At 63.6% G+C, this 25735-nt stretch overlaps 2 protein-coding genes across 16 annotated transcripts; one reads left to right on the top strand and one right to left on the bottom strand.

Moving 5' to 3' along the window:
• Positions 1-4097: 4097 nt before the first annotated feature.
• Positions 4098-7902, top strand: ISYNA1 (inositol-3-phosphate synthase 1). Of its 3 annotated transcripts, XM_025367460.1 has the most exons (11): positions 4098-4648; positions 4754-4882; positions 4982-5143; positions 5647-5779; positions 5875-6068; positions 6251-6400; positions 6483-6698; positions 6809-6973; positions 7054-7167; positions 7247-7464; positions 7583-7902. In XM_025367460.1, the coding sequence occupies exons 2-11, from the start codon at positions 4763-4765 to the stop codon at positions 7788-7790; spliced, it is 1680 nt and encodes a 559-aa protein (XP_025223245.1). In that variant the 5' UTR covers positions 4098-4648; positions 4754-4762; the 3' UTR covers positions 7791-7902. The 3 variants fall into 3 exon arrangements, with proteins under 3 accessions (XP_025223245.1, XP_025223244.1, XP_025223246.1); XM_025367459.1 differs by having other exon boundaries at positions 4098-4882; XM_025367461.1 differs by lacking the exon at positions 4982-5143 and having other exon boundaries at positions 7583-7896.
• Positions 7903-8145: 243 nt separating this feature from the next.
• On the bottom strand, positions 8146-23271 carry SSBP4 (single stranded DNA binding protein 4). Of its 13 annotated transcripts, none has more exons than XM_025367466.1 (18): positions 22889-23271; positions 15272-15344; positions 14881-14942; positions 14712-14796; positions 11777-11866; positions 11292-11357; positions 11003-11062; positions 10848-10917; positions 10634-10710; positions 10496-10563; positions 10114-10159; positions 9983-10018; positions 9835-9889; positions 9668-9738; positions 9498-9576; positions 9086-9114; positions 8881-8988; positions 8146-8482 (listed from the first exon to the last, which is right to left on the bottom strand). In XM_025367466.1, exons 1-18 carry the CDS (start codon positions 22945-22947, stop codon positions 8453-8455), a joined length of 1164 nt encoding a protein of 387 aa, XP_025223251.1. In that variant the 5' UTR covers positions 22948-23271; the 3' UTR covers positions 8146-8452. The 13 variants fall into 13 exon arrangements, with proteins under 13 accessions (XP_025223251.1, XP_025223248.1, XP_025223250.1 ...); XM_025367463.1 differs by having other exon boundaries at positions 8765-8988; positions 10640-10710; XM_025367465.1 differs by having other exon boundaries at positions 10640-10710.
• Between the last annotated feature and the right edge of the window lie 2464 nt (positions 23272-25735).

Below are 25735 nucleotides of genomic sequence, written 5' to 3'. Positions count from 1 at the left end.
GGTGTGAGAGTGTTGGTGTGTGTGTTGGGATGTGTGGCGTGTGGTGTGTGTGGGTGTGATGTGTGTGGAAGGTGGGGTGTGTGTGTTGGGTGTGGGTGTGTGGTGTGGGTGTGTGGTATGTGGTGTGGGTGTGGTGGGTGTGTGTTGGGATGTGGGTGTGGGGTGTGGTGTGTGTTGGGGATGTGTGGTGTGTGTTGGGGATGTGTGGTGTGGGGGTGTGGTGTGAGTGGGTGTGGTGTGTTGAGGGTGTGTGGTGTGAGAGTGGGTGTGATGTGTTGGGGTGTGCAGTGTGGGGTGGTGTGTGTGGTGTTGGTGTGTGGGTGTGTGGTGTGTGTTGGTGTGGGTTTGGTGGGTGTGGTATGTGTTGGGGGTGTGGTGGGTGTGTGGTGTGTGTTGGGGTGTGTGTGTGGTGTGAGGGTGTGGTGTGTGTTGTGTGTAGGTGTGTGCGTGGTGTGAAGGCATGTGTTTTGGGTGTGTGGTGGTGTGTTGGGTATGTGGTGTGTTGGGGGTGTGGTGTGGGTGTGTGGTGTGTGTTGGCAGTGTGGTGTGGGGGTGTGGTATGTGTTGGGGGTGTGGTATGTGTTGGTGTGGTGTGGTATGTGTTGGTGTGGTGTGGGTGTGTGGTGTGTGTTGGGTATGTGGTGTGTGTTGGGTGTGTGGTGTGTGTTGGGGGTGTGTGTTGGGGTGTGGTGTGAGGGTGTGGTGTGTGTTGGGGGTGTGTGTTGGGGTGTGGTGTGTGTTGGGTGTGTGTTGGGGTGTGTGTGTGGTGTGCGGGTGTATCACAGCCTGGTTTCTGTGGTGGCTGTCCCTGTCCAGTGGTTGGGGGTGGGCTGGCATTGGGAGGTGATGTGGCCTGGAGCCGCCATAGTGAGGAGGGGTTGTTCAGGGGCTCTGGCTGGGACCAGATGAGAAGGCAAAGTTTGCAGCCTACCTGAGCCGTTGCCCAAGAAAGGACCAAATCAGAGGGCCCTGTAGGTGATGGGGGGGAGCAGCCATAGCGGGTGTATGAGCAGAGCAGTACCCTCTGGTAGGGTGGGCTTAACCCAGCATTGGGATTCCTTGGCCCCCTGTGGCATCAAAGGCTACAGGAGAGGGGCTGGGGATGGGGGAAACCAGATGTGACTGTCTTCCTTTGATGAAAACAGCAGCAGGTAACGGTAATATTTTATTACCTGTTCTTTCCACACTGGGGCAGGGGCATCCCCTGTGCCCCTAGTGGGGATGGGTATAAGACCTGGTGGGAGCGGCGGCGGTGCAGGTGGAACTGGAGCCAGGGGCCATGGAGAACATAACGCTCATCCTGCCGGCCAAGGGCAAGAGGGGGTGCATTTAATAAGAGAGAACACGGAAGAATAGGACCATGGGCAAAGGTCCTGGGCCTGCAGCTGTGGGGCCTGGTCTCCCTGCCGGTCCGAGGCCTTGGCCCATGTTCTAAGGCCACCCAGGAGTCTGAGGGGCGCGGGAGGGGAAGTCATGCAACCCAGCGGGGCAGCATGTACCCTGCTCTCAGCATAGCCTGGCCATGCTGTTCTCCCAGGATAACATCTCTGTCCCCACATCCCAGGGCCTACATCAACCTCCTCCAGCCCATGGTCCTGCCTCCCCTGGCCCTTCAGCACCAGCCCTGAGCCAACAGCCCAGCAATACTCTGGCCATCACCCCCACAGCCCACAGAGGCCACAGTCAGTCTCTAGATCTTCCTCAGCCATGGATGCCATCAGTCCAGTGCCCCGGGTATCCAGGAGAGCCTTCCCACCCTCATGACCTGGGCATCATGGTGGAGAGGGGCTCAGGCCTGCTAACCCCTCTCCTGCCACCTGCCAGGGGCCCCAATTGTCCTCTTTCCACTGGCACCCCTGTTCCTGCAGCCCCCTCCTGTACCAAGCTCCACCTGGGCTCTGCAACACAGCAGTGACTGAGAGAGCCTCATCCCTGCCTTCAGGGAGCCCAGTTTGCTGGGGGATGGCAGTGCATCTCACCACCCACTTCAGCACAGCCAGGCCTGACTGGAGGGGCCAATCCCCTCCCTCAGCCTTGTCAACTGCTGGGAGTGGAAGCAGCCCAGCCTCTACGCCGAATCCCTCCAGCTGCCCCATGCCAGCTCCCATCCTCCGGCACCCCCGACAGGTGGCCCTGTGAACACAGGGGCTCCCCGGGGCTGGGTCTTGGGACCTTCCTTCCTCATGTCTCAACTACACAGGTTCCTGAATTGCCTGTTTCCTCGAGGCACAAGATTCCCCGATTCTCTGATCCTCCAATACCTACAGGATGTCCAACAGTTCCATTCCCAGAAATGGTATCGGACTCCACAAGTTATGGGGGTCAGTCCCACAGGGCTGCACCCATGTCAGATGCCACCCATACTTCTGGCAAGCAGGCTAATAAATTGGGAGTTCCCACCACCCCCACTTCAGGTTTGATAATTTGCTAGAACAGCTCACAGAACTCCAGAAAATGCTCACAGTTAAATGGAGGAGGCGCACAGGGCAAGGTATGGGGCGGGCCATGAAGCTTCCATGCCTTTTCCAGGCGTGCCACCCTCCCAGCGCCTCCATATTGTCCCCTAAACCCCATTATTTTTATTTTTATTTTTATTTTTATTTTTATTTTTTTGAGACAGGGTCTTACTCTGTTGACCAGGCTGGAGTGCAGTGGTACAATCACGGCTCACTGCAGCCCACACCCCCCGAGCTCAGGTGATCCTCCCACCTCAGCCTCCCACACAGCTGGGACTACAGGCATGCGCCAAGCCAGGCTACTTTTCTTTGTTGTTTGTATTGAGATGGTGTTTCCCCGTGTTGCCCAGGCTGGTCTCAAACTCCTGGGCTCAAGTGATCCGCCCTCTTTGGCCTCCCAAAGTGCTAGGATTACAGGCATGAGCCACCGTGTCTGGCCGACTGCCTATTTTTTGGCTTAGGTTCTATGAAGAATGTGTATCAGTGTGAGGAAACACTTTGTAGATCTTAAAGGGAGCAGACTGGGTGGGGGAGAGGGGCCAGCCTGCCCAGACTTCCTGGGTTCTGGGTAGCATTCCTTCCTCCAGGGTATGGGCAGGACCCTCCTGGAATGACGGTCTTCAAGGGAGCAGGCAGAGAGTGACCTTTGCCGGCTTTGTGGCTTTTTCTTTTTTTTTCTTTTTTTTAGGGGAGAAGGGCAACAGTTTCTCTGACCTGCCTTGGGGAAGAGGAATTCTGGTTTCTATGGTTTCCAGAGGAGAAAGGGGCTAGAGGTAGGAGGGCAGGAGAAGGTCGGAAAGACTCGATTCTGAGCTTTCCGATGCCCTGCTCAGGGCCAAGGCCTTGAGGGTGGCGGGGGCGGCGGGGGGAGGTTCTGTTTTCTGAGCCCCATCTCATTTGCATATATGTGATTGATTAAATCATTGGCCACTGGTGATTGAGCTCAATGTCTAACCAAGAACCAGGAACAACCAAATACTCTTTCACACTCCCTATCCCAGCCCTCAGCGTCTGCCCAAGACCCCAAACTGCCTCCCACGTAGCCAATTTTTCATCTGCCCTGCCTGGGTGGCTCAGGTGGCTTAGCCTGTAGTCTTCTTTCAGTGAACTCCTCTTCACATCTCAAAACCCTTGCCAGCACCCCCCTCATCTGGGGAGCCTGTCTTGCAGGGGCCCTGCCTGTGAGTTCTCACCCACTGGGGACCGGGGTGTCCCAGTCCACTTCCAACTCCCTCAGACTGGGGCCCCTTCAGGGTGAGGCCTGGACCCAGAGTCTTAAGCCCTCATCCTCCAAGGTCAGGCCCTGTCTCTTGCAAACGTTCCCAACTATCCACCTTTTGGGCCAGTTCCAGTGGTGGAAACTTTCCGGCCTCCAGGCGCTTGTTTTGGAAAGTTCCTGGGGGAGCTGCCCCGGCCTGCCCGCTGGGTTCCCACGCTCTCTTATCAGCAAGCATGAGGGGGGCGCCCTGCTGTGCAGGCCTCATTCCTCCCCTGCCTGGGCCCTGCCCGCCTGTGCGTCCCCTCCCCTTCCCAGGGAACAACCTCCCGCTCAGGTCCACCCCTGCCAAGCCCTGCTGCAGGTGGGGAAACAGGCCAAACAGGCCCCATCCTTGTGAGCCCCGTGGGGACAGAGTAACTTTGTCCCCTCTGAGATGGATGGGAGCGGACAAGGGGAGCCAGGGGATGGGACTGCCTGGTAGGTGCTGCTGCCCACCAAGGGGGAGTAGGTGGCAGCGTGGCTCCGAGGAGATTCTGGCTTTGAAGTTCTGGTCCTCTGCCTGTTTCCCCTGCCGTGTTTCTGACCCAGAACTCCTACCCCCCCACCCAGAGGTCCAGATTCCCTGCCCAGCTCCACTCCATGGCTTATGGCTGGGCTCGTGCCTCATTGTCCTCTTGTAAAGGGGGAATAGGCAGCCATGCGCCCCTGGGGGCTGCGGAGCGAGCGAGGTGAACCTATATGCGCCGCGCTCGTGGACGCCCGGCCACTTCCGCCAGACGAGGACCCGATGGCCACGATGGCTCTGCGTTGTCGGGCCTCGAACCGGGTCTCCAGACATTGGGCCCCTCCCCCCAACGCGGGAGAGGCGGGGAAGGGGGCGGGGCGGGGGCGGGGCCGCAGCGCTTTTCTCCGGAGGTCGCGCGCCAGAGAGCCCGCGCTGTTAGCCACCGCTGCTTGAGTCGACTCTGCGCCGGTGAGTGCGGTTCGAGGCGGGGATGGCCTCCCTGGGCACCCAGGCTGGCTTGGCCCAGCCACTTAAGAGTCCCCGCTGACCCCCCTGCTCACCCCTGGACTCCAGCCCGCCACGATGGAGGCCGCCGCCCAGTTCTTCGTTGAGAGCCCGGACGTGGTCTACGGCCCCGAGGCCATCGAGGCGCAATACGAGTACCGGACGACGCGCGTCAGCCGCGAGGGCGGCGTCCTCAAGGTGGACCAGGGGGTTGGGGAAGGGGGCATGCTAGGGAGAGCGGGGCGGCGCGGGGAGAAGGGCATGGGACCCGGGGTTCACTGCGCGGCCTGTCTTCAGGTGCACCCCACGTCCACGAGCTTCACCTTCCGGACCGCCCGGCAGGTGCCCCGGCTTGGGGTCATGCTTGTCGGCTGGGGCGGGAACAACGGCTCCACATTCACTGCCGCGGTGCTGGCCAACCGGCTGCGTCTGTCCTGGCCCACGCGCAGCGGCCGCAAGGTGGGGGCGGGAGGGGCGTGGTGGGCTGGGAGGCTTGGTGGGAGTTCTTGAGGGCGGGGGCGGGAGTCTGCAGGGGGCGGGGCTCTGCGGGACCGGGGGGGGGGGGGGGGGGGGGGGGGGGGGGGGTTGGGGGGGGGGGGGGACTGCCGGGTCGAGAGACCTTCCCGGGGCTGGAGGCCTGCAGTGGGCTAGAGACCTGCAGGGGGCGAGGCTCTGAGGGGCGGGAGGGCTTGCAGGGGGCGGGGCCTGGCTGCAGGCGGACCCCGGGGAGGGGTTTCACGAGGTAGCGGGGGCTCCTCGGGAGTCTTACAGGGGCGGAGCTTAAGGTGCCGGAGGTCTCGGGGAGGGGCCTGGGGGCAGCGGCTTCCGTCCTGGCTGGGAGCCCGGAACTGAAAAACGCCCGAAAGTGAGGCGGGGCTTGAGAGTCTAGGCGGGGCCCAGGCCGGGTCGCGGCCCCTTCGCCACGCCCTCCCGTCACCTCTTCGTGTCTGCTGCCCCCCCAGGAGGCCAACTACTACGGCTCGCTGACTCAGGCAGGCACCGTGAGCCTGGGCCTGGACGCCGAGGGCCAGGAGGTGTTCGTGCCCTTCAGCGCGCTGCTGCCCATGGTGGCGCCCAACGACCTCGTGTTCGATGGTGGGCGGAGCCCTGGGCCGGGGTGGGGCGGGATGGGAGATTGGGTCTGGAGGGGCCCAGGATCCGGGCAGGGCCGAGTGTGAGGATCCCCCCAGGCTGGGACATCTCGTCGCTGAACCTGGCTGAGGCGATGCGGCGCGCGAAGGTGCTGGATTGGGGGCTGCAGGAGCAACTGTGGCCGCACATGGAGGCCCTGCGGCCCCGGCCTTCTGTTTACATCCCCGAGTTCATCGCAGCCAACCAGAGCGCGCGCGCGGACAACCTCATCCCGGGCTCGCGCGCGCAGCAGGTGCTGTCCCATCCTGCATCCCTTGCTCCCTGCCACCTGTCCACTTGGTTCCCCCTTTTTGCCCCACCCCGCGAGTCCAGGCCCCATTTGACACCCGGGGAACTGAGTGACCCAGGCCTCTTGAGTCCGAGAGCATATACACCCGCTCCATCCTCCCCACACCCTCTTCATCCTCCCCACAGTTGGAGCAGATCCGCAGGGACATCCGAGACTTCCGGTCTAGCGCAGGGCTGGACAAAATCATCGTGCTGTGGACGGCGAACACGGAGCGCTTCTGTGAGGTGATTCCAGGCCTCAACGACACAGCCGAGAACCTACTACGCACCATTGAGGTGGGCGCACACCCGGGTGGAGTGGGTCAGGCAGGGCCAGTCCCAAACACAGCTCTGTGCTGACTGCCCACCTTGCCCACAGCTTGGTCTGGAGGTGTCGCCCTCCACGCTCTTCGCCGTGGCCAGCATCCTAGAGGGCTGTGCCTTCCTCAATGGGTCCCCGCAGAACACCCTGGTGCCCGGAGCCCTTGAGCTTGCGTGGCAGCGCCGGGTTTTTGTGGGCGGAGATGACTTCAAGTCAGGCCAGACCAAAGTCAAGTCCGTGCTCGTGGACTTCCTCATTGGCTCCGGCCTCAAGGTGCGTGGGCCTAGGGGGCTGCTGAGTGCAGGAAGGGGGCCTGGGCCGCGAGCACCTGGCTTGTGGGGCCACAGGGCCTGCAGCTGCTGGGGCGTCCCTTGTACCCACAGACCATGTCCATCGTGAGTTACAACCACCTGGGCAACAACGATGGGGAGAACCTGTCGGCGCCATTGCAGTTCCGCTCTAAGGAGGTGTCCAAAAGCAACGTGGTGGACGACATGGTGCAGAGCAACCCAGTGCTCTATGCGCCCGGCGAGGAGCCTGACCACTGCGTGCGTGGGGCGCGGGCGCGGGCGCTGGGTTGCCCGGCGAGGGGTGGTGGGAACCCGGGCAAACTCATGCTGCACTCCAGGTGGTCATCAAGTATGTGCCGTACGTGGGCGACAGCAAGCGCGCGCTGGATGAGTATACCTCGGAGCTGATGCTGGGCGGAACCAACACACTGGTGCTGCACAACACATGCGAGGTGCAGTGCGGCTTCAGGGGCTGCTGTGGGAGGCGGGGCTTGGCCACCACCCCCACCTCCTGACCCACCCGTCCCGCAGGACTCGCTGCTGGCCGCACCCATCATGCTGGACCTCGCGCTACTGACCGAACTGTGCCAGCGTGTGAGTTTCTGCACTGACGCTGACCCCGAGCCACAGACCTTCCACCCCGTGCTGTCCCTGCTCAGCTTCCTCTTCAAGGCGCCACTGGTGCCACCGGGCAGCCCGGTGGTCAATGCGCTTTTCCGCCAGCGCAGCTGCATCGAGAACATCCTCAGGTGCGCCCCAGCCTCCAGGTTCCCCATTCAGGGCCCAGATACCCCCTGGCTAAACTATGCACAGGGCTTGGGGACTATAGGCGGTGTCTGGCTCTGCTAAGCTGTACGGCCTCTCCAGGGCCTGCGTGGGGCTCCCGCCACAGAACCACATGCTACTGGAGCATAAGATGGAGCGCCCAGGGCCCGTCCTCAAGCGAGTCGGACCCGTGGCTGCTGCCTGCCCTGTGTTGAACAAGAAAGGACCGGTACCCGCTGCCACCAACGGCTGCACTGGTGATGCCAACGGGCATCCGCAAGTGGAGGAACCCCAGATGCCCACCACCTGAGGCCCTGGTCACACAGCTTCCCAGCTGTTCCTCCCCGCTGCCCCCCAAGACCCCACCTTGCTAGGCCCCCACAAAGACAATAAAGGCGCTGCCACTCTTAGCCCTCCTTCCACCCGGGGTTCTTGGGGCCTGTGACCTGACTCTGCCTCCCTCTACTTTGACTCTGAGCACCCAGCTTCAGTCCCACTCCCTCTGCCCATGGTCATCACCCCAACTCCCAGGGAGAGCCCAGAACCTGGAGCCTCGCTCTGCCCCCAGTTCTCAAAGGTGGGGCTAGATGGGGGCGTGGGGGAACATCAGACCACAGGGTGGAGGGTGTGGTGGCCGAAGGCCAAAAAGGGAATCTGAGACAAGCTACCAAAAACCAAAACCAGCTTCCATTTATTGATGGGCCCCACCCCCTGACGTCCTGGGGAGAGGGGCCCCCCAAAGAGCCCTCTGGGACAAAATACAAATGGCAGGAAGGGTCCATACAGAAAAGAACGTCTCTGAGGTCCTTGCGTTTTTAATAAAATGATAAGTCTTTCGTGTGGGGCCTCCCAGCCGGGCAAGCCTTGATTGGCCAGGAGTCCAGGTGCCCGAGGTGTGACCTCAGCCCCTCGCCCTGAGCAGGGGTGCTGGGCAGAAGCCTAGGCCCGCAGAGGCCCGGGGCTGCCGCCCCATCACACGCTCATGGTCATCCCTGGCGAGTACTGCGGAGAGAGGAGGGGGCAGCGCGCAGGGGCCGAGTTTAGCTTCGGAAGAGGCTGAGACCCGCCCCCAGGGACAATGGGGGACAGGGCAGGGCTGGGTCCTGGGCAGACGGGTTGGGGATAGGAGGGAACGGGGGAGGGGCGATGCGTGGGGAGGCCGCCCTGGGGCGCGGGTCCCGGGGTGGGGGCGGATGGCATCGGGACTGTGAAACAGGAGTGGGAGGTGGTGGGGTGTGAGGAGAGGTTAGGGAGAGGGGAAGTATGCCGCGGCCGCCCCCCCACCTGGCCCGCCGCGGTCACGGTCTTGCTCTGGCCCCCCGGCCGCCCCGCCGGGGCCTGCCCGCCAGGCCCCTCCGGCCCGACGCCGCCGCGGGGGGGGAGTCGACGCAGTCGCTTACGCTTTCGCTCGGGAACGGGTGCAGGAAGGTCCCGGCGGCCGCCATCTCGCCGTCGTCCCGCGGGGTGCCCGGGGCGTTGCTCAGGCCGGCCACGGCGCCGGGAGAGCTCTGGGGGTGGCCGCGGTCAGCGCGGAACTCCCTGCCCCGCCCCCCACTCCCACCCCTTCCCGGGTCCCCCCGCTCCGCAGGAGCGCGGCCCCCTTACCTTCGGCAACCCGTCCATGTCGCCCGAGCCTGCGGACCGACAGACACGGGTACCGGCTCAGACGTGCTGACGCCAGGACGCCAGGCCCCCCGGCCTCCAGGGGCCGAAGACCCTCGCGAGCCGCGCGCCGCCGCGCCCCCACCCCGCACAGCCCGCCAGGAACCCCGGGACTGAGGCCAGGTGGAGGGTTGGGCCTGGGGGGAGGGGCGGTCAGTGCATCCCCTGGTTTGGTCGCTGGATTCCGCTCCAGGTGGGGGCAGACCCTGTCACTGAGTGGTCCCCGGGGGGCTCAGGGCGCCACTAGACACCTCCACCTGACAGGCGGGCTGACTGGCGAGGGGAGGCAGCCAGGGAGCGCACGGGCCCGGAAGGCAGGAAGGCAGCGTGGGCAGGAGCAGGGACGCCCACTCACCCAGGGATCCGTTCACATGGTGAGGCTCCATCGCGCTCATGGCGGCCATGGGGCCCTCCGGGCCAGGGCCGAGCGGGAACTGCAGGCATGAGGACAGCGTGGGTCTCGGGCCACCCATTCCCTCAGTGGGGTCACCGCCTCGAGAAGCACCCCCGCAAGCCCCCACTCACATTAGCCCTGCCAGCGCCCGGCCCGATGGGGTTCATGATAGTGTACATGTTTTCGCTGGAGTTAGTGGAATCTGGGGGAGATCAGGGGACAGGAAGGGTGCCAGGTGTGACGGGGTTTCCCCCAACCATACCCACCCTAGCACACCCCGCCTCTGCCTAGGCCATACCTCCAGGGCTAGGCATGATGGGTGTTCCAGGGGGCCCACCTCCTCCTGGGGGTCCCTGCACACAGGAGACAGGAACCGTGAGAAATGGTCCCTCATCTGCCATCCCACAGCCCTTGCCCAGGGGTGGCCCAGCCTTGCTCAGACCTACCGTGTAGCTGCCGGGGGATGAGGAGGAGTAGGGGATCTGGGGACAGGGGCAGCTGTGAGCAGTCAGCCAGGCGGCTGGCCCAGTGCCCCTCCCACCCCACCCCAGGCCTGCCCACCCAGCCTTAGGCTCACCGAGTTTCCACTGGGGCTGGCCCACGGGCCACGAACTCCTGGGCCCCTGGAAGAGACGGTGGGTGACAGACTCCGGGGCTAGTCCATGTGGATCACAGCCCCCACCACGCACCCCCCACACCCTGCTCCACTGTGTCCCCAGACAGGCCACAGAGCAGATGTTGCTGGAAAAGTGGCCACCGCGAGCAGCCAGGTTCCAATCTCAACCCATCACTGGCCCCGGGGGACTAACTGCTACTTCAGGCCTGTCTCCCCTCAGTGGCCATGAAATAAACAATATCCAAGACTGTCCTGAGGATTCAGGGCCTGCCCCAGCTGACCCAGCCATGAAGCTAGTGGTGGCCTCTGAACTGCACACTCCGGGGGTCCCCGAGGGTCTTACATGTTCATGGCAGGCAAGCCTGGGCCAGTAAGGGAGTTGGGTGGGGGCCGCATGCCACCTCCATAGCTCTGCGGAGGCAAAGGGGCTGTGAGGGGCAGACCGGGGACAGCCCGAAAGCCCCACCCACCAGGGCTCCACTCTTACCTGGGGCCCCACGCTGGCCATGCCCCGAGGAGGCGTCACCCTCTGCATTGGGCCGCCCATGCTTGGATGCCCTGGGGTGGGGCAGAAGGAAGGGGACTCGGACCTGGACCATTACCCAGTGTGGACAGCAGGGAGGCAGCCAGGTCAGGGCTCTGAGAGCTGGAATTCTGATTGATGGGGGGATAAGGGCTGGAGCTTCCCTACTCACCCTGGGCTCTTGGGGAGGGCTCCATGGCGCCAGGGAGGAGGGGCTGGGAGCCGGGGAGGCCTGCGGGAGGCTGCAGAGGGGGTGCGGCGGCACTGAGTGTGGGGTGCTCTCTCCCCGGCCCAGCTCCTGCCCCCCTCCCATCATCCCTTTCTCACCTGACTTGGCATCCGCAGGGCGGGCCGGGGGCCCCCTGGGAAGCGCGGTGACATGAAGGGCTGGAAGAGGTGGGTGGGGATCAGCACCTCCCCCTACCCTCTGGCTCCCAAAGCTACCCCATTCCTGCTATGCTGGGGGACCCCCGACCTGGGGAGCCCCCTCCTCCAGAACCAGTCAGCAAAGCCTGGCGGTGCCAGCCGGCCAGGACATCATGGCTTGGGGGCAGGAGGGGGTGGCACTGGGGGAGGGGATGTGTGTGTGTTAGGGGCAGGCACCACAGCTGCTTACCTGACCGGGAGGCCCCATCATGGGGGCGTTGGGGTTGTGGGGGGATGGCTGGGAGCCCGAGGGGCCCTAGGAGGACAGAACCAGGTGGGTTGGGGGGAATGAGGTCCTACTGGGTTTGGCTGAGGAGGGGAGGGGCTCCATGGAGGCAGAGGGGTGGGCCAGCCTATGGGACAGGGACCCTGTGGGAAGGCTTGAGGGCAGGACTCAGGCACCAGTGGTCACCAGGACCACTGTGGCCACTGCATCCCCAAGCACCCTGTGCACACGCATGTACAGGCCAAGCGTGCAGACACCCACCCTCCACTGTACTCGGGCCCTCCCTCGCTGGCCCCTGAAAGGCCCACCTGGGCACACCTGCGACACAGAGGACCCTCCCACTCATCTCCAGCCTGCCGGCCTCATGACCTCTGCCCACGTGGGACCCTCATCCTCAGACGCATGTTCACCCAGAGTTGGGGGCCAGGGGACTCCAGCCTAGGCCATACCTGGAAGAAGCCAGCTGCCATGGGGCCTGCGGCCATTGCGTCACCTGGGGCCATACTCCCCATCACAGGGCTGGGGGCAGCTGCAGCGCTCTGTAGGGGTGCGGGAAACCGAGAGGGCCAGGTCAGGGCACTTGGACACTTCCTACCTGGGGTGTGCCCCCTCCTCTCTGCAGGTGGCTGGCCCCATGGGACAGCCAGCTGGCATTGATCAGTGAGCACACTGGGGTTGTCGCCTGAGGATCTGTGGGTCTGAAGACCCTGTAGGACCCAGGATCCAGTGCTGCCCTCATCTCACACAGACCTGCCCCCGATTCCAGACCCATCCCAATGGGCCCTGCATCGTCCTGGCTGGCAGGACAGCTCAGCTGGGTCCCTAGCTCTACCCAGGACACCCCAAATAAACATACACACAAATATACTGGCAGTTTCAAGAGCCTCCCTGAAGGCTCTACCTTAGAGCAGCTGTGGACCCCTGCCCCACCCCACCCTGCCCGTCGTCCAGGAGGGAGGGGGGAAAGCAGGATTCTGGGGTGGGGTTCCCTTTCCCCAGCCTCTCTCAGATGGAGAAGGGGAGAAGACACAGTGCTAGAGGGGGCTTCCTGTATCTGCCAGAAATTCTGGTGGCAGCCCAGGCCTGGTCGGGGACCAAGTTGTAGACCTGTCTGCTATGGGGCCTATAGGGTCTGGCAGGGGGAAGGTGGGAAGGCGGATGTGAGGTGGGGAGGGCGGCCCGGTCTATGAGGGCAAAGGGACACCTCTGGGGACAGGGAGGGGAGAACTTCTCTCCCGGCCTCTGTATGGTCCAGGCCAAACCCCAACCCCCAAAAACAAGGGGAGGGGCTCTCTCTGGGGTTGGCCCAAGCCAGCACATCGGGACGCTCAGGTGTTTGTGGCATTAATTGATGCCACTTGGGCTCAGAGAAGTTGAGCACTCTGCCTGCAGTCACACTGCGTTTCCTGTCCTCAGGGACTGCTGAGAGGGGTCCCCTGCCTAGAGCAGAGCCCCAGGAGAAATCCTCCCTCCCCGTGTAGGGCTGCGGGCTGGCCTCTTCTCTGAGGTTAGCCTCAAGCCTCCCGCCAGGGTCCTAAGCTGGGGGAGGGGGTGGAGGAAGGAGCCCCCTAAGCTCACCATGACGGAGAGCACTCCCAAGGCCCAGAACAAATCCTTCGAAAGCCCTCGTGCCCTAGGGCCCCACTCCTGTGCCACTTTCTCAGTTACAAACTGCCAGGTCCCCTCTGGGCCCCCACCCCACCCCCTCCCGCAAACACAATGGCCTGGAGCAGCTGCGCTCCCAGGCGGCCCCTCCGGTCCACTCCCGGAGGGTGGGCAGGGGGCATCTCTGAGCCCTGTGTCTGTCCACCCCACAGGGAGGGGGTTCTCTGGGGCCACAGCGGGTGCCTGAGCGTTTCCTGGTCGCAGAGGCTCCACCGCAGCCTCCCCCCGGCCCCCTGCGCCCCGCAGCTTCCCAACTCTAGGCTCCGAGGAGTTAATCCCGGGCGGCGCGCCCTCCCTGGCGGTTGGCCCGGGCCGGACCCCCTACGTCAATCATCCCTGAAGAGCAGCCGGCCCGGCACGCGTTGCCATGGCGATGGGCTGGGCGCTCCGGCGTTTCCTGGAGACGCCAAGGTCGGCCTGGAGCCTGGGAGGGGCGGACAGAGCACCCCACTCAGAGGGCGGGAGAAAGGCACGAGAGGAAGGGGCCACCTCTGTGCGGGTTCGGCAGGCAGGGTGCCCCCAGTGAGAGTGAGAGCAACGGAGGCGACGGCACGGCATGACGAGTCCCCACGGGGATTCGGTCACCCCAGGGCTTGGGCGGCCTCCGCCCTGGGCCCTGCGGTCTACACTCCGCGCCGGTGCTGCCATGGTAACCGCTGCGCGCCTGGGAAGCGCGTTCTCGCCGACTCGCCAGCTCCGCCCTCCTGGCCCGGCGGGGGCGCCCAGAGAGGATGCTAGACCCAGACGGCAGGGATGGGGGAAGAGTCGCCCAAGTCCACAGCTCCAGACACCCCCGGGGCCCCAGACCTAGCGGGACTAGGACAAGGGGACCACACACGAGCAGTGGGACACCATGGGGGTGAACAGCAGTGACGCCAGGAGAGCTTCAGCGTGCCCAGCTCCCATGCAGTGTGCTGGAGGCATCTTCAGAGACATGGGCGCCCCACCCCTCAGGCCGCCTCTGCCTTGCTGAAACCTGCCCTCTGGCGCGCAGGGGGCAGGGAGTGGGCGGGACTGGCGCCCCCCAGCCGCCCACCGGCAGAGCCGGCACCTCCCCCTCAGATCCAACAGAGGGGGCCAGGTGGCCCAGCGCACAGAATGAAGGGAAGGGCTGCCATCTGCTGCCCCATGACAACAGGAGGCTGCCATCCCCTGGTGTTAGCCAGGCAGAGCCTCCACTCCAGGCAGGCCTCTGACCTTTTCTAACCCAGAAGGAAAATGACAGCAGAGAGGGAGTGGGCAGCTCCAAGTACCCGGCAAGGTCAGAAACTGTCCTAGTGCCTGGCCCATCGGGCACCCCCACCGGGGCTCCCCGCTCAGAGGAGCAGCAGTGACCCCCAACGCACACACGGCAAAGGAGGAGGAAGGCAGTGAGCTTCCCCCATCTCTAGGCAGGCTCACAGGAGGGGCGGGGAAATGGCACCCACCCAGTACCCCGAGGAGGGTGGGAGGGCTGTGGGGACCCTCAGAGCGTGGTGCAGTGAAAAGAGCTTTCCCTTACTCTGTGAATGACCCTGGACCAAGGGGAGGGTGGAGGGACCCCCAGAAGTGGCCAAGAGCCTGAGTGGCAGCTGCAGCTCTTCCTGTCAACCCCAAACTACCACCATTCCCAGCCCTCCTCTAGCTGTGCAGCCCCCACCCCACCTCCCCAGCCACCCAGCCACAGGCCCAGCAGACCTCCCACCCTGGAGTCCCCGAGTCCCTGGGGCTGGGACTCACATAGTCCTGGAAGGCCTTGGCCTCGCCGGAGTGCTCGCAGGCCTCTCTCCGGTCAGGCGCTGCACAGTACAGATCCCAGAACACACTGTGGGCGGCAGGGGTAGACGGTTGCTCCACGTGACCCCCTCAACCCCCTTCCAGAGTCCACCCACAGCAGCCCAGCACGCACCACCACCAGGAGTGCAGGAACCCGGGGGGCTCCCCCAGCGTGATGTTCTTCTCCCATCGGATCTGCAGGGAAAGGAAGGTGGTGAGGGGGTGGCCCTACCTGACCTTGCGCCACCACGCAGCAGGGTGCCCAGAGAACATCTGGGCAGGGATGGAGTGGGGAGGGAAGGGTAACTGGGTGGGCAGAGGGCCCCAGGATGTGTGGCAGGTCCCGACTGGGCATGTGGACCAGATGCCTGGATGCCAGCCCGGGCCCGGACCCTGCCGAATCCTCAGTTCCCAGGGCCATCAGAGTGGCAACGCGGGCCCACCCCCTGGATCCCCAGTGGAAATGGAGGAGGCCCCTGGGGTGTGGGTGGGGAGGGAGGGCCAGGCTGGAGGCAGCGGCTTACCTCAGATAGGAAGGTCTGGGCTGACTTCTGGGCACCGATGTGCAGCAGGTACTCATAGACGTATAGCGCCAACCTGTGGGGGCAAGGTGGTCCAGGGGGCTCAGGCTCTCCAAGGCAAAGGCCCGCCCCAAAGCCCTTCCACCTCTCAGGAGGGCGGGTGGAAAGGTGGCCTTCCCACCAGCTGCTCAGCAGGGACAGCTCATAGTTATCCATCCACGTCCTACAGGCCCCTCCCAGGCATCCCTGACCCCCAATTCCAGGCCGAATTCGGCTGTGTTCCGCACTCCCTCGAGGACCAAGTCCTTGCCCTGTCCTGCCAACACTGTGACTTCAGAGAGGCCTCCGTGCTGGGGAGGACTTCTCCACAGAGGAGTGTCATTCCTGAGTATGTGCGGGGTGGGTACGACCAGTGGGCACCCTGGGCCATGTAGTGTGCTCAGGGCCCACACCGAAACTCATCCCCAACCTTCCCGGCCCAGGACGGAAGGAGGGAAGGGGTCCTCCCCCTGACATCCCCCCCATTCCTTGGACCCCATCTCTTCCTTAGGGTCGCTGCCCATCCACTGTGGTGGCCTCAACCCTTCCTGCAGACTGTCCCCAGTCAGGGCAGTGCTGACCCTGGGGCAGTGTCTGGGGAATGGAGGTGGGGGGCCAGGGGAGGTAGGGCCCGCAGTGCCACGTCTGCAGTGGTGCCACCCTACCCAAACGCCCACAGGGCTCTGCACAAGTCCCCAGCCTGCCAAGGACCGCTGGACTCACCCTCTCAACCACTGCGTACCCCAAGAGCTTGGACCTGGGCCACCCTCACCCAGCCAGGTGGCTCCAGCACGGCCCTCTGCAGGTCAGGGAGAGGCCGGACTGTCCACCCCACTCCAGTCCAGCTGCCACACCAGACAGCAGAGGACAAAGCCCTCATCCAAAGGGGCGCCCAGTTCTGTGGCACCAGCCCTTCTGGACCTCCCTGGAATGAGCCGCCCCCTCTCAGAGTTCTTGTACTGCCCAGCTAGGGACCCACGAGGGTCTGCTGGGGGTTGGGGGACTCTTGGATTCAAGACAGGGTACCAGAGGGCCAGCCTGAGGCTGAGCCCTAGAGGCGAGAAGCAGGCAGGCCTGGGGGCCCTTCCAGCCGCCTCCGGCTCAGCTGCGCCGCCCTCTCTGGCTGCCGGCCCCATCCTAAAATAACCTTCCTTTGACTCACACTCTGCTCCCTCTCAGTCAGGCTGCTCCAATCCCAGCACCCACCACCTATCATGTCCCCCAGGTCCCTTTCAGACTTCCAACCCTCTGGTTCCTGCCCTGGCCCCTAGACAACGTGAGGACTTCCTGCCCCCACCTGGTCTTCAAGGGCACTGCCCTTGCCCCAGATCTTATCCTGCCTCCCCTCCTTCATTCATTCACTTCTTCATTAGTTCCTCCAGCATCCATGAAGTGCCTTTTGAGCAATGCACACCCCCAGCCCATCCTGGAGGCCACGTTCTTGAGGGGAGAGACAGAGACAGGCAATACCTGTCAAGAGAGGTGAGCTCTGTGGCAGGCTGGAAGGCGCTGAGGCTACGGAAAGGCAGGTGGCACGGCATCAGGGAGGGGAGGCGGCCCAGGCCGGGGTGCACCAGGCTCACACTGTACCATCTGAGCTGTGCAGGCCACCCCAGGGACAGGGATGGGGCAGGACACACAGCGCCCAGTGGTCAGCCCTGCATCATCACACCACTCTTCGAGAGTGCCCCCAGCCCAGATCCTGCTAGATTCTGACCTCACACCCCTCCAGTCTCCCACACCAGCTCTTCCTCCACTTTCCTGGCCCCACGGCCTGCACGCCTGCCTATCTAGCTCACTTCTGTGGCACCTTGGCCCATCTAGAGGCTTCTGAGCCTTTCCCTGTGGCTAGTGGCTGAGAGGCCTGCGTCCATCAGTGGAAGGGGAGCACACAAGGCCAGACTGGGCAGGTTCAAGGGGCAGACCGACCAGCCTGGGGAGCCCAATGCCAACTCACCCACCAGGTGCGGAAGAGAGTTCCCACCCCAGCCACTTGGGGGTCAGAGCAGGGGGCATGAAACGCCAGAGTGGGGTAAGACAGAGTTGTGGGAACGCTGGTGAGCTGCCCCAGGAGGGCTGGGGCAGCGGGAGATCCTGCACAGGCTGCATTCTGAGTACCCCACACCCAGGGCACGGCTGTCCAAGAGGCCCAGGGGGAGTCCTGAAGAGGGGGCTGCCAAGGGTTCTACCTGCCTTGTCTCCCATTCCCTGACTGTCCCCATGAGCACCTAACCCAGGAGGTGGCCCCCCCAGAGCCCACCCCACCCTCTTCTGCTGTCCTCCTGCCTCCAGCCCCGTTGGCTACCAGCTCTGTCCTCTCCTCTGCTCTCCCTGTGCGGCCGCCCGTCCTGTTTTGATGATGCCTTCAAGTAGGGGCTGTCCAGAGGATGCTATGGCCTGACCTTCCCCAAACTTGGGATCTGATCCACTGTCCACTTGATCCACTGATCCACTGACCCAGCCTCGACACCCTGAGCCCCCATCCCTTCAGCTTGGCCTTTACACACACATCCCATCCAAGGAGCCTCTGGTGGTGTGTGCACAGGCGTGCACCTGCATGAGATCCACCCAGCTGTCCCCAAACATCACTGCATTTAAAAAAACACTGAAGGAAATCTGATTCAGGCCCCTCTCCCCACCTCCACTGCACACCTGAGCCAGGCCACCCACCGTCTCCCACCTGGATTATGACAGAGTCCCCTCCAGGCACTGCTCCCCCAACCCCCACGTTCCTTGTGCAAACCCTCCTGTGCGCTGCCTCCCCCTAACCCACACACTGGCTGCTCTGCCACCCCAGGGCCTCTGCGCACTGTTTCCCTGCCTAGTGCACTTCCGCCCAGAGACTCCAGTGTCACCTATCAGGGGCTTCCCTGTCACATGGAAGCCCACACCCTGCTCCGTCTCCCCCTCTGAGAGTCTCTGTCTTCGCCCCCGATGGAATGTGGCTTCAGGCGGGGTGGGGACTCGGAGTCTGCTCACTGTGACGCCCTTACAATGGAGCTGGGCATCCTGGGCCCCGAGTCACCCCAGTGAATGAACAAACCGGCCCGGGGACCCCCTCCTGGGATGCCGGGAGGATCAGGCGAGCCATGGGGTAAGCACTGATGAAGGTCAGCAGCCATTCTGTCCACATTGAGGATTTGGGAATTTCTCCTGGGAGCGATGGGAGGCCAGAGGAAGTTTCTGACTTCGCTGATTTCCCTTCCACATTAGTCCTTTTATTTGAAACAGGATTCAGTCTCCAGGGAAGAACTGTGGGTTGTTATTGTTTTGTGTGAAAAGTTTTGAAGCCTGGCTGTTCGGCCAGGGAGTTTTGGGACCTACAAAGCCCTCCCCTCCCAGAGGACGGCTTTGGGGGCCAGGTCTGGGGGCGCCACCGGTTGGGGCCCTGAGCTCAGTTATAGGGAAGGGCTCTGGATGCAAATCACCTGTGCCCCCTACGGGCCACTTGCCCTGGGTCGGCACAACCTCTCAGGGCCTGCCGCCTACGAGGGCTCCCTGTGCCACACGGGCAGGTGGCCAGAAACGAACATGGGGAGGCACCCGGAAGAGCAGCAGGCAGCCCTCCCTGCAGAAAGAACACAAGACCCGGAGGACATGGGGTGCCTGGACCTGGAGCGAGCATGAGGCTACACAGGGAAGCAGAGCCAGGATGGGGTGCTAGCTAGCGCCTGGTGGCCTGAAATATACCACAGCTACCTCCATAATGACGCGAGTTACCATAATTACCAAGAATGGCCACAATGGGTGCTCCCTACTCAGCGCCCTCCTGAACACAGACGCTGCTGGGACAGGAGACACCTGCCACTTAAGGCTTTCTGTCACCGTGCCATCTGTCACCAGGTCTCACTGCTGTCCCCAAAGGGACCCTCCAACCCTTGCCATTCTCCCTCCCCGGTGCCAACCCTAAAGGCCGGGCCTTTGGCAGCTTCTTGGCAAAGTGGCAGCCTCTCCTTACTACCCTCCACACCTGCCCCTCATAGCCATTTCCAGCCAGCGGCCAAAATGACCATGTCCAATTGTGAATCCCATCCCTGGCTTTCCTGCCAGGCTGATGAACAAGCCACCGGCATCCATGTGCTGGGTCCAAATCAAGCCTGGGAGAAGCCCATGGGCTGCCAGGCGACACCAACCATGGCTGTGATTCATGGGCCTCTTCTCAACCTGCCTGGCAGCGCTTGAGTGTTGAAGGATATACACACCCCACTCTTGTTGCGGGTGGCCTATTCAGACCCCAGCCTCCCTTGGCCCACTCTGCTGCCCCCGCACTCCGCAGTCACCACCATCTGCTGCAAGCCCCCGAGGGCAGGCACCCACCAGGTGCTCGGTCCCTTCCTGGAGCCAGCTGGCCGAGACCTCGCGTGAGCCGGGAAGGCCTGTAGGCTCCAAGGGCAGCCAGAAGGGGCTCAGGATTGGGGCCAGAGAGAGAAGGAAGGAGGCATGAGGCTCAGTGCAGGAAGGAAAGTGCAGTGCTGCAGAGTCAAGGTTTGGAGCAGTGTGACCCCTTCACCCCATTTCACAGAGGAGGAAACCGAGGCCCAGAAGCAGGAAGTGGCTCGCCTGTGGTGGATACTTCCTGAGAGCCGAGTGGCTGCACCAGTGGGTGCTCCACCTACGGGCTCCTACCCAGTCCTTGCAAAGATCCTGAAAGACGGGTCGTCCACATTTCAGATGAGGAAACTGAGGCCTGGGGCTGCCTCTTAGAGCTCATCTGTGCCAGAGAAGCTGAGTCCTCATCAGGTGGCTTCCTCTCCAGGGCCCTGGTGTCCCTTTGGGTGAAATGGGGGGATGCAGCCATCTGGTGTTCTCCAGGCTTTCTTTGATAGCGGAACCTCACCTCCAAACCAACACTTACACGAGACCCTCTCCATGAAATGGAAGCACACCTCCCCCCGCAGCCTCCCCACTGGCAGCTGAGGGACTTCCGAGAGCCTTGAATCCCCAGACCAGTGTCCCCAGAGCACCTCTGCTGGGCAGGTTGGGGGGTGGGAGGACAGTAAGGGAAGGGGGCCAGGAATGCAGCTAAACCCCTCACCCTACCACTCCCAGCTCAAACCTATGAAATCTCTTCCTTCTTACTTGGGTCCAGGCTGCCATCAGCTCTCTTTCGCCGTTTTTTTTTGTTTGTTTGTTTTTTCTTTTTGAGATGGAGTCTCGCCCTGTCACCCAGGCTGGAGGGCAGTGGCACGATCTCAACTCACTGCAACCTCTGCATCTCAGGTTCAAGTGATCCTTTCACCTCAGCCTCCAGAGTAGCTGAGATTACAGGCACCCGCCACCACGCCCGGCTAATTTTTGTATTTTTAGTAGAGACTGGGTTTCATCATGTTGGCCAGGTTGGTCTCGAACTCCTGACGTCAAGTGATCCACCCACCTTAGCCTCCCAAAGTGCTGGGATGATTATAGGCGTGAGCCACCATGCCCGGCCTCCCCAGCTGTCTTTGAGACAACTGTGTCCACATCCCCAGGGACTCCCAGCCTCTGTTCCTGACTCCTCTAAGCCCCACTCCACCTGGGAGCCAGAGCACACTTCTGCACACACAACCAACTGTGGCCCATCTGGCACTCTTGCAGGCTGCCTCTTCCTATACCTGGGCCCAACCTCAGCTCCTTTTCCTGGTCCCACCTCAGGGCCTTTGCACTTGCCGTGCCCTCCACCTGACATCCCCTCACCCTTCACTATATATCACCCACTTTGCTTTCTCCAGGTAACTGGATACCTGCCTCCCTGCTGGGGTGGGGGCTTCTTCAGGGCCACTGACCCTGCCATCCCGACCAGACCCTGCCTTCCCGACTGCCACACCCTGGGACACCCAGGGCAGATATGCTGAACCAGTGAACGATCCTGATTCCCACTGGATGGGTGGTCGCCTCCAGAGCCAGCAGCTGGCTGGAGACACACAGGAGACAGACCAGGGGTCCGGGGTGACCATGGCAGACACCTCCTACTTCCAACCTGAGCAGGAGCCAGAGGCCAGTTTCGAAAAGTCTTTGGGTTTGAGGGTGCTTGGAAACGGAGCTCATCTTCCTAACTGCACACAGACAAGGGAGGCCTGATGGTGCAGCCATTTGCCTACCACCTTCTGGCCAGAACAGCCTCTTCTCCAAAATGACCCAGAGGCTGGGCAGAGGGGACAGGCATCTTTGTGGAGGGGTGGGGTATCCCAAGTCAGCCTAGGCAGAAGAGGTAGGATGGGGACACTCAGCCAACGTCCAGGGCTCCTCTCCAGCACCCAGACATTCAAGTCCTCCCTCCTGGCCTGGCCCTCAAGGCGGGTCCTCATGGGACCCCTCCCCGCTGGCCCAGCCTCCTCTCTGCTTGGGTGGCCAGTTCCACACCCCGGGTCACTCCAGGTGGCTCAACTTCAAGGATCCTGCAAGTCCACCATCAGCTATGACAAGACTCCCCTCCTCCTAGGCACTTTTTTTTTTTTTTTTTTTTTTTGAGACGGAGTCAGACTCTGTTGCCAGGCTGGAGTGCAGTGGTGTGATCTCGGCTCACCGTAACCTCTGAGTCCCGGGTTCAAGCGATTCTTCTGCCTCAGCCTCCCCAGTAGCTGGGACTACAGGCGCCCACGCCCAGCTAATTTTTGTATTTTTAGTAGAGACAGGGTTTCACCATGTTGGCCAGGATGGTCTCGATCCCTCGACCACCTCAGCCTCCCAAAGTGCTGGGATTGCAGGTGTGGGCCACCACGCCCGGCCTCTGGGCAATTTCACCAACACTGCAAACTGCCCCGTGCCCTTCCTGCGGGACGGTCACAGCTCCAAGCACCTTTCAAATGCTCTCCACCCGGAGAGCACACTCGGCTGCCTCCCCACCCCGAGAGACCTCAGCCCCACCACCACCCTTCCTCCATCCGCACGGTGGAACCTGCCCCTACCAGCCTGAGAGCGCCTGGTACCCACCGCCTGGAGCCACGCCCAGAAAAGAGGGGCCCTCAGTATGCACTCTTCGGTGGTATCAAGAGAAGGGCTCCGTCGTCCCCACCCGCCCCCGGACTGTGAACCGTGCGGCTTCCCCAGGAGCCCCACACAGCTGCTGGGGCCAGGGCAGACAGGTGGCCGCGCGCCCCTCCAGCCGCCCTCCAGGTCTTCCCCAGGCGCCCGGGGTCCCCGAGCCGACACTCTCGCTCTTCCTGGAAAACTTCGCCGACCTCGATCCCCGTGCGTCCGCAGCCTCGGGCACCCACGTCTCGGGGAGGCCTCGCGACCCCCGAGTCCCGCTCGGGGATCTCGCGCGCCCCCTCAAATCTCGCGCCCTCGGGTTTCGCGCACCCCCGCCAATCTCGCGACCCCTGGAGCCGCTAGGGTCTCACCAGTTCACTCCCGTCTAGCGCCCCTCGGGTCGCCCGTCACCCCTCAACTCCGGTGACCCCTCGGGGTCTTGCGCGCCCCCCGCCAATCTCTTGCCCCTCGGGGGTCGCGCGGCCCCGCCAATCTCGCGACCCCTCGAGCGCGCTCAGGTTCCGCGCTCCCCGCCGCCCGCGCCCACGTGCCCCGCGCGGTGCCCGCCCGCGCCGGAGCCCACGGAAGAGCGCGGACGCCGAGCCCCGCCCCCGGCCCCGGCCCCGCACTCACTTCTCGCGGGCCTGGCTGTCGGAGGGCACGGCCGAACCCTTGCCCCCCTTGGCGTACATGCTGCTCCGCGCCGCCGCCGCCGGGGCCCACACCTGTCAGGCGGCGCCGCGGGCCGCGCTCGCCGTCGCCATAGCTACCCCGCGCCCCGGGCCTCACCGCCCCGAGCCCCGGGCGGGCACCGCGGGCATCGTCCGCGCGGGGGAGCTCCAGACGGCTGCAGCAGCGGCGGCAGCGGCGGCTCCAGCTCCGGTCCCGGCCGCAGGGTGGCTTTTTTTTCCTCCCTTTCCTCCGCGCGGGCTGTTCCGGGAAACGCGCGCTCCCCTCCTCCCGCCGCGCGCGCCCCCGCCCGCTGCCTCCCCGCCGCCCGCGGGCGCCGCTCTTAAAGGGGCGATGGCGGGCGCGCGGGTGGGTCCCGCCGCCGGGACCGCGGGCCAAGCGCGCACGCGCAGTGCCCATTGCAGGGGGTGGGGGCGCGGCTACACACTCGCGGGTCAGGATCGGGGACGGCCACCCAGGGACGCACAGCTGATCGCGGCTGCACACGCGCGCGAGCACACGTTCACTCACCTCATGGAGCCAGCCACCCAAATTGTACACCCAGCCACACACATTTGCAGCGACACTCAACATAGCGCTTTACACAACAAAAGTATACCCCGCTGCTGGAACGACTGCGGATAGCCCCATAAAGCCTCAGGCAGTGACACTGGGTGTCTCACCCTGCAGAGCTACCCACACTCAGCACGGGTGGGAACCACAGCACACACAGCCCGCCCAGCGACACACATATACACTGCCACACACCCAGCTCACAGTGGCCGTCCTGGAACAACTAAACACAGGCCACCGCACGCAGGCACCCAGCCTCACGCAGAAGCACGCTTATGCAAGGCCATGCCACAGCTTCCAACAGCCGTGGACAGAGCCCACGCCGTTAACTCACAGTCACCTTGGGGCGCACTATTGCGGCCTCCTGAGAACCACACCCTACCTAGCTCCACAGTCACAGGGCCTGCGGACACTCAGCCTCCCGCCCGAAGTCACACAACACAGACACAATCCAGACACACAGAAACAAAGTTCCTATAATACCCAGGTTGTGAGAGCCACCCGGCACCACCCTCAAATAACACCCGGTTACAATACTAGGTGCTGGGTTTGGGCTTCTCAGCCTCGGTGCTGTGAGCTGTAAATGGGACGCATCCCACCTTTGTCTGCAGGAGTCAGGGTGCAGGCAGTGGGTGCCCTTTTCCCCTTCTAGGACCCGTCATCCCCCCACCAAGGGTGTTCAGAGAGAGTGGGGGCGGATACTGAGGCAGGGACCCCCGCAGGGCGCGGGTGTCCGCGTACCAATGGGTCGTGTGTGGACAGGCAGGGTACGGGAAGGCGGTGCAGTTGACTCTAGGTCTAGATGTTTCTGTGTTTGCCACGGCTATTCCTTTTTTTTTCTATGTGTGTGCAAACACGCGGCTCCTGTGTGAGTGCACGTGTGCATCCTTGTGCGTGGGGAGCTGGCAAACACCCAGTAAGTGATCGCTGTCTCGGCGACTGTCCCTGGCTGCGCGGTGGCAGTTATGGGTCCGAGTCGGGCCAAGCCGCCCAGTGAGGTTGTGTGCACAAATGTGTGCCGAATGTGCACGTGTGTGCCTCCGCGCGTGGGTAGGCCGCCAGCTCCCTGGGACCTGTGTGTGGCTGTGCGCTCACGTTTCGTGTGTGTGTTTGTGTGTGAATGTGTGGACGTCTCTCGCTGCCAGCTGACCCCCAGATGCCTCCCCGATAGAGGCCGGCCCCCCCAGTACGTGAGAACCCTTCCGCCCCCACCCCAAGCCTTCTGGCCGGCGGGAAGTCGGGAGCCGCTGGGGCTCCAGACCCGCGGAGAGGAAGGGAAGGGCAGGGCCGGCCCCAGCCCCGCCTCCTCCCCGAGGGGCCTCGGCGCGGGAGGGGGGACGCCAGCCCTTCTCACTTCCTGTCCAGCCGGCCGCCCCCTCCCCCAGCTTCCTCTCCCGCGGGCCTCCGGGCCCCGGCTGCGGGAAGGAGGGGCTCGCACAATTCCGCAGGGCCTTAGGCTGGCGACGGCCCGGAGCCTGGGGGGCCACGGGAAGCATGGGCTTCGGCGTCTAGGTCACTGTCATCCTAAAGACCGCCCCCACCACTGCCCACCCAGCGCCTACTCCTAATGAAGCACAGAGAGGGTGTGGCTCACCCAAAGTCACACAGAGCCTTGGTGACAATCGGGGCTCCCAGGCCCGGCAGATGCCCCTCCTGGCACCCCGAATTTAATCTCCCAAAGCTCCGTGGCTCACCAGGGCCCCGTGTGCCCTGGTGGGGTCCCTCGCCCCGTGAGCCACGGTTCCTTGGGCCAATGTGAGTCTTCACCCCATTAAACATGCATTGAGCGCCTTCTGTGTGCTGGGCTCCGGAGACCCAGCCGGTACACGTTGCTGCCTTTTAGAGCCCAGAATCTGATGGGGGAGGTGGACAGTCAAAAGCTGGCGAGTCAGTTGGGGCAATTTCAGGGAGTGCCACGTGCGTAAGAGGGAGGGGACCCCTGGTGACAGGACGGGCGACGGCAGGGTCGGCCGGGCTCCCGGGGGAGGGCGGAGGCGGAGGGAGGGAGGGAAGGAGGGAGGGAGGCGGAGGCGCCGGCGGCCCAGAGAGTTGCGATGGGGGAGGCGCGGAGGGCGGGAGCGAGGAGCGCGGTTCTCATGGCAACTGGGAAGGATCTCCAAACACAGCCTGGGCGCCGGCGGGAAAGTGCGAGGGTAGCGGGCCCTGGGTCCCACGCGGCGTCGGGGAGGCTGAGCCGCGCTCACTCCCAACTAGGGCGCACGCCTTCCGGGGGCAGAA

The sequence above is a fragment of the Theropithecus gelada genome, chromosome 19 (genome assembly GCF_003255815.1).
Source record: "Theropithecus gelada isolate Dixy chromosome 19, Tgel_1.0, whole genome shotgun sequence".
Classification (NCBI taxonomy): domain Eukaryota; kingdom Metazoa; phylum Chordata; class Mammalia; order Primates; family Cercopithecidae; genus Theropithecus; species Theropithecus gelada.
The sequence above is the reverse complement of the archived record's forward strand: the minus strand, read 5'-3'. Positions and strand labels throughout refer to the sequence as shown.

Bases quoted from the DNA above. Each gene is read 5' to 3' on its own strand.
- ISYNA1 (XM_025367460.1), top strand. From the start codon at position 4,763: ATGGAGGCCGCCGCCCAGTTCTTCGTTGAGAGCCCGGACGTGGTCTAC. The intron at 6,069-6,250 runs GTGCTGTCCCAT...TCCTCCCCACAG, and splicing joins CGGGCTCGCGCGCGCAGCAG to TTGGAGCAGATCCGCAGGGA. The intron at 6,401-6,482 runs GTGGGCGCACAC...CCTTGCCCACAG, and splicing joins ACCTACTACGCACCATTGAG to CTTGGTCTGGAGGTGTCGCC.
- SSBP4 (XM_025367463.1), bottom strand. From the start codon at position 22,947: ATGTACGCCAAGGGGGGCAAGGGTTCGGCCGTGCCCTCCGACAGCCAG. The intron at 10,564-10,639 runs GTAAGAGTGGAG...TTGCCTCCGCAG, and splicing joins TGGCCAGCGTGGGGCCCCAG to AGCTATGGAGGTGGCATGCG. The intron at 8,989-9,085 runs GTAAGGGGGCCG...GGCCACCCCCAG, and splicing joins ACATGGACGGGTTGCCGAAG to AGCTCTCCCGGCGCCGTGGC.